Raw genomic sequence first — 7500 nt, 5'->3', positions numbered from 1 at the left:
CATCCTAAACATTATCATCGCCAGCATCCTTATCGTCATCATTTTTATCCTCCTCATTATTTAAATCATCATCCTCAACATCATTGTCATCCTTTTCATAATTCTCATGGTCATATCATTCTCATCACTTTTGTCTTTCTCATCATATCATGCTCATCGTCATCATCATTATTCTATTCATCATCTTCATCATCCTACACATCATCCCCACATAATTTTCATCCTCATTATCATTCTCATCATTATTTAATTGTTTTAATCTTCCTCCTCATTCACAACCTCATTACCTCTGTGATCTGTCACTTTCATTATTCTAATCATTCTCATCATCCTTATCCTCATTGTCATCATCCTTATCATTTTCATCTTCATAATTCTCAACACCACCATTCTCATCCTTATCATCACATTGGTTATTCCAATCATCCTAAAAATGATCATTTTCATCCTCATCATTATTTAAATCATTCTCAACACCATCATTCTCATCGTTATCATTTTAATCATCACTGTCATGTTTATAATCAGCATTCTCATTCTGATCATTATTGCATCATCATTCTCATCCTCATCATTTTTCCTCAACACCATTGGCATCCTTACAATCATCATTCTCATCCTCATCACTTTTGTCATTCTAATCCTCCAAAACATTATCATTGTCTGCATCCTAATCATTGACACTTTCATCCTTATGTTATTTGAATCATCATCATTCTAATCATCTTCAACGTCATTGTTATCATTATCACATCGTCATTCTCATTTTGACTTATATCAATCTAATCATCTCATGCTCATCATCATCCTTATTATTCTCATCATCATTTTCATCCTCATCATCTTCATCATCGTTTACATCCCTAATTATTTATTTTCCTCCCCCTCCTCACTCACGACCTTTTTATTCTCCGTGATCCGACACTTTCATTATTCTCATCTTTCTCAACATCCTTATTCCATCATTCTAATCGTCTTCAACAGCATTGTCACCCTCGTCATCATTCCCTAACACCATTGTTGTCCTTATAATCATCATTGTCATCCTCATTATCACTTTCGTCATTCTTATCATCCTAAACATTATCATTGTCAGCATCCTAATCATTATCATTTTCATTCTCATCTGTATTTAAATCATCATCATCATCATCATTCTAATGATTCTCAACATTATTGTCATCCTTTTCATCAATCTCATCATTATCATTTCATCATTCTCATTTTAATCATATCATGCACATCATCATTATTATTTTCATTATCATCATTTTCATCCTACTCCCTGCCAAACTGCTACATGCTGGTTATAGCGCGGGAAGTTAAGTGGAACGGCGAGAGGTGGGTCAAAGAGAAAGAGAAGGAAGAGAAAAAGGGAAAAAAAAGAAGAGGAAGAGGGGAAAAAAGAAGGAAGAAGAAGAGGGGAAAAAATAATAAAAGGGGAAAAGAAGAGGAAAAAAGAAGATGAAGAGGAAAAGGGAGGAAGAAGAAGGGGAAGAAGAAGAGCAAAAATGAAGAAGAAGAGGAAGAGGGAGAAAAAGAAGGAAGAAGAACAGGGAAAAAAAGACTAAGAGGGGGAAAAGAAGAGAAAAAAGAAGATGAAGAGGAAAACAAGGAGGAAGAAGAGGAAAAAGGAAGAAGGGGAAGAAGAATAGCAAAAATGAAGAAGAAAAAGAAGAGGAAGAGGGGAAAAAAGAAAGAAGAAGAAGAGGAAAAAAACAATAAGAGGGGAAAAATAAGAGGAAAAAGAAGATGAAGAGAAAAACAAGGAGGAAGAAGAAGAGGAAAAAGGAGGAAGAAAAGGAAGAGGAAAAAGAAGAAGAGGAAAAAGAAGGGGAAGAAGAAGAAAAAGAAGAGGGAAAAAGAAGAAGATGAAGAGGAAAAAAGAAGAAGAAGAAAGAGGAAGAGGAAAAAAGAAGGAATAAGAAAAGAAAAAAGAAGAAAAGGAAAAGCATAGGAAAAAGAAGAAGAGAAAAAAGAGGATGAAGAGGAACAAAATAAGAAGAAGGGGAAGAGGAAAAAAGAGGAAGAAGATGGAAGAGGAAAAAGAAGAAGAGGAAGAGAATGAGAATGAGGAAAAAGAAGAAGAGGATGATGAAGAAGAAGAACAATAAAAGGAAGAGGAAGAAGAAGTAGACGGAGAAGGAGGAGGAAGAAGAAGAACAAGAGGAAGAAGAAAAATAACAAAAAGAAGGAGGAAGGAGAAGAAAAAAAGGAAAAGAGAAAGATGAAGTAGAAGTAGAAGAGGAAAATGAAGAAGATGAAGAGGAAGATGAAAAACAAAAGAGGAAGATAAAGAAGAAGAAGGAGGAGGAAGGTGTGTGCGGTCACTCACATGCTTGAAGTTGTGGAAAGGGACAAACTGCACGATGTCACGTAAGACAGGTTCTCCTCTGGGCGAGCGCAGGATGCCGTCATCACCGTCCAACATCTGCATGTCACTGAAGTCAGCGTTGCCCACACCCACCATGATGACGGACATGGGCAGGTGTGACGCCTGCACGATGGCCTCCCTGGTGTCCGCCATGTCGGTGATGACGCCGTCGGTGAGGATGAGCAGGATGAAGTATTGCTGCGAGCACACATGGCACGCTCACAACCACGACATTGTCCACTGGAGAGGATGTGGGTCCTACCATGGCCTCCTTGGTGTGCACTTCCTGCGAGGCCGAGTGCGCCACCTTGTGGATGATGGGAGCGATGTTGGTGGGCCCGTACAGCTGCAGCTTGGGAAGGCAGGCCTGGTAGGCTTCCACCACGCCCTGGATACCTGGACACACCATCAGCAGTCTTCATGCAGGACCTGGTCCTACTTCACCGCCTACTCATACCACGTTTACTTTCTCATCATCTTCATAATGGTCCTTTTCAACCTTATAATCCTCATCATCATCATCACTATCATCAGGCTCATCATCAACCTTATCATTATTCCTATCATTATCATTATGAAGCACCTCATGATTCTCATCATCTTCATAATGGTCCTTTTCATCCTTATAATCCTCGTCATCATCATCACTATCATCAGGCTCATCATCAACTTCGTCATCATTCTCATCATCGTCAACCTTATCATTATTCCTATCATCATCATTATCATTATGAGCCACCTCATGATTCTCATCATCTTCATAATGGTTCGTTTCATCCTTACAATCCTTCTCATCATCTTCACTATCACCAGGATCATCATCAATCTCATCAATAACCTCATCATTATTCCTGTCATCATCATTATCATTATCATCATCATCATCATCAACATCCCCATCATTCTCCTCATCAGCTACACAAATCTAGTCCATTATTATGTTTACTATCATCATCAACCTAATTATTTTTTATCATCTTTTTCATCCTCATTGTCACCCTCCCTTTCATCCTACTCATCATCCCCACATCATTCTCATCCTCATTATAATTCTCATCACTATTTAATTATTTCCATCCTCCTTCATTACATTCCTCAATACCACCGTTCCCATCATTATCATTATTTTCTAATCATCCTCAACATTGTCGTCCTTCTAACATTCTCATCCTCATTATCACTTTCGTCATTCTAATCATCCTACACATTATCAGTATCAGCATCCTAATAATTATAATTTCCATTCTCATCATTATTTAAATCATCATTATTCTAATCTTGGTCAACATCATTGTCATCCTTTTCATCATTATCATGTCATCATTCTTATTATCAACTTTGTCATTCTAATCATCTCATGCTCATCATCATCATTATTATTTTCATCCTACTCATCATCCCCCCTATCATTCTCATCCTCAGCTACACAAATGTAATCTAATAATATGAGTTTTATCATCATCAACCTAATTATCTTTATCATCCTTTTAATCTTCGATGTCACCGTCCCTATTATTTTCATCATTCTCATGCTCATGGTCAACATCATCGTCATGCTCATCATCATGTTCATCCTACTCATCATCCTCATCCTCAACATTATTGTCTTCCTTATAATCATTCTCATCAATCTCATTCTCATCATTATTACATCATCATTTTCATCCTTATTATCACTTTCGTCCTTCTAATCATCCTACACATTATCATTGTCAGGATCCTAATCATTATAATTTTCATCCTCATCGTTATGCAAATTATCATCATTCTCATCATTATCATCTCATTATTGCTATTATCACCTTTGTCATTTTAATTATCTCATGCTTATTATCATCATAATCATCATCATCATTATTATTGTCATCATTATTTTCATCCTACTCATCATCCCCCCTATCATTGTCATCCTCAGCTACACAAATGTAATCTAATAATATGAGTATTATCATCATCAACCTATTTATCTTTATCATCCTTTTAATCTTTGATGTCACCGTCCCTATTATTTTCATCATCATTCTCATGCTCATGGTCAACATCATCATCATTGTCATGCTCATCATCATGTTCATCCTACTCATCATCCTCATCCTCAACATTATTGTCTTCCTTATAATCATTCCCATCAATCTCATTCTCATCATTATTACATCATCATTTTCATCCTTATTATCACTTTCGTCCTTCTAATCATCCTACACATTATCATTGTCAGGATCCTAATCATTATAATTTTCATCCTCATCGTTATGCAAATTATCATCATTATCATCTCATTATTCCTATTATCACCTTTGTCATTTTAATTATCTCATGCTTATTATCATCATAATCATCATCATCATCATTATTATTGTCATCATTATTTTCATCCTACTCATCATCCCCCCTATCATTGTCATCCTCAGCTACACAAATGTAATCTAATAATATGAGTATTATCATCATCAACCTATTTATCTTTATCATCCTTTTAATCTTCGATGTCACCGTCCCTATTATTTTCATCATCATTCTCATGCTCATGGTCAACATCATCATCATCGTCATGCTCATCATCATGTTCATCCTACTCATCATCCTCATCCTCAACATTATTGTCTTCCTTATAATCATTCCCATCAATCTCATTCTCATCATTATTACATCATCATTTTCATCCTTATTATCACTTTCGTCCTTCTAATCATCCTACACATTATCATTGTCAGGATCCTAATCATTATAATTTTCATCCTCATCGTTATGCAAATTATCATCATTATCATCTCATTATTCCTATTATCACCTTTGTCATTTTAATTATCTCATGCTTATTATCGTCATAATCATCTCAGGGCGTTCAATCCAAGTAGGCTTCATCAGTTTGTGCTCATAGACTTAGATTGGTCAGATCTAGTCTAGGGGACTAGATCTGACCAATCTAGATCTAGACTAGTCCGCTAGACTAGTCTAGACCTGAGATGACAATGATCTGGATGAATGAGAACCTTCATAGGTATCATCATAATCAATATTATTTTCATCATCATTTTCATCATACTCATCTCTCCTACATCATTGTCATCATCATCCTCATCAATATTTATTTTTTTCTCACTACCCTTCTCATTCACAACCTTATTATTCATTCTCCGTGATCCGTCACTTTCATTATCCTAATCATCTTCTACGTCATCATCCTCATCATCATTTTTATCCACATCATTATTCTAATCCTCTTCAACACCACCATCCTCATCCTCATCATCATTCTCATCTATATTTTATTTCATCCTCCTCCTCATTCACAACCTTATTATTCTCTGTGATCCATCACCTACATTATTCTAATCTTCCTCAACACCGTTGTCATCCTTATAAACGTCATTCTCATCATTAAAGAACCATCATTCTCATCCTCATTATCACCTTTGTCATTCTACTCTGACACTTTCATTATTTTAATCATCCTCAACATCATCGTTGTCATCATCATTATTATTCTAATCATACTCAACACCACCATTCTCATCCTCATCGTCATTCTCATCATTTTAATCATCCGCAACATCATCATCATTATTATATTCATCATTCTCGTTTTGATCATTATTGCATTATCATTTTCGTCCTCATTATCATATTTGTCATTCTAATCATCCTAAACCTAAACATGATCATTATCAGCATCCTAATCATTATCATTTTCATCCTCATCAGTATTTAAATAATCCTCAACACCATCATTCCTATCCTTATCATTCTCACCATTCTAATCATCATCAACATCATTTGCATCATTTTCATCATTATTATATCATCATTCTCATTATGACTTTTGTCGTTCTAATCATCTAATGCTCATTGTAATCATTATTATTCTCATCATTATCATTTTCTTTCAATCATCATCCCGACATCATTCTTACCCTCATCCTCATTTTCATTCTCACCATTAGTCTAATCATTCTAATCAGTCTTAACATCATTGTCATTCTTATAGCATAATTCTCATTCTCATCATTATTGCATCATCATTCTCATCCTCATTATCATTTTCGTCATTCTAATCACCCTTAACATGAGCATTGTCCCCATCCTAATTATTGTAAATTTCGTCATCATTATAATCGTCCTCAACATCATTGTCATTGTTTTCATCATTGTCATTCTCATCTTTATTGCGTCATCATCCTCATTTTCACTTTTCTCATTTTAATCACTCTTAACATTATCATTGTCAACATCCTAATATTATCATTTTTATCATTATTTAAATCATCATCATTATAATCATACTCAACATCATGGTCATAGTTTTCATCATTCTCATTCTCATTTTCACTCTCGTCATTTTAATCCTTCTGAATATTATCATTGTCAGCATCCCAATCGTTATCGTTATCCTCAACGCCGTCATTCTAATCATTATCATTATTCTAATCATCCCTTAACATCATTGTCATCCTCTTCATCATTCATCATATGATCATTCTCATTATCACTTTTGTCATGCTAATCATCCTCAATATTATCATTTCCATCTTCATCATCCTCATCAGAATTCTTTATCTTCATCGTTATCGCCATCCTCATTGTCATCCTCACCGCCATTCTGATCATCATCTTCACCGTTTTCATCACCCTCATCACTTTTATTCTCATCCTCAACATGCGGCCTTTCTCAGGTAAGCTCTTACCTGCACACTCAGGGTTGTCCTCGTTGAAATTTACAGCAAAGTCATGTGAGACCTGGATGGGAGGGGTATAGACATGAATATGTAGAAAGGACACGCCCCTTTGATTTGCATGTCAACGGCGACGGCGAGGCTAAGCTATTGGGGGCAAAGTATCATCTGAGGTAAAAATTATATACAGTATATATATATATATATTAGGGGTGTGGGAAAAAATCGATTTGAATTCGAATCGCGATTCTCACGTTGTGCGATCCAGAATCGATTCTCTTTTTTTTTTTTTAATCGATTTTTTTTTTTTAATTACTTTTTTTTTATTTTTATTAATCAATCCAAAAAAACAATACACAGCAATACCATAACAATGCAATCCAATTCCAAAACCAAACCCGACCCAGCAACACTCAGAACTGCAATAAACAGCAATTGAGAGGAAACACAAAC

General features: G+C 35.4%; 1 protein-coding gene across 1 annotated transcript in view; it reads right to left on the bottom strand.

Moving 5' to 3' along the window:
- cpne4a (copine IVa) overlaps positions 1 to 7500 on the bottom strand; it is a 41793-nt gene that overhangs the window by 481 nt on the left and 33812 nt on the right. The window contains exons 12-14 of the mRNA XM_062028967.1: positions 7060 to 7111; positions 2637 to 2770; positions 2336 to 2572 (exon numbers count right to left, since the gene is read on the bottom strand). Coding sequence (XP_061884951.1) covers positions 2336 to 2572; positions 2637 to 2770; positions 7060 to 7111 — 423 coding nt within the window. The remainder of the gene's footprint in view (positions 1 to 2335; positions 2573 to 2636; positions 2771 to 7059; positions 7112 to 7500) is intronic.

The sequence above is a fragment of the Entelurus aequoreus genome, linkage group LG20, assembly GCF_033978785.1.
Source record: "Entelurus aequoreus isolate RoL-2023_Sb linkage group LG20, RoL_Eaeq_v1.1, whole genome shotgun sequence".
In the NCBI taxonomy this organism is placed as follows: domain Eukaryota; kingdom Metazoa; phylum Chordata; class Actinopteri; order Syngnathiformes; family Syngnathidae; genus Entelurus; species Entelurus aequoreus.
Note: the sequence above shows the minus strand (reverse complement) of the source record. Positions and strands in the feature narration are given on the sequence as shown.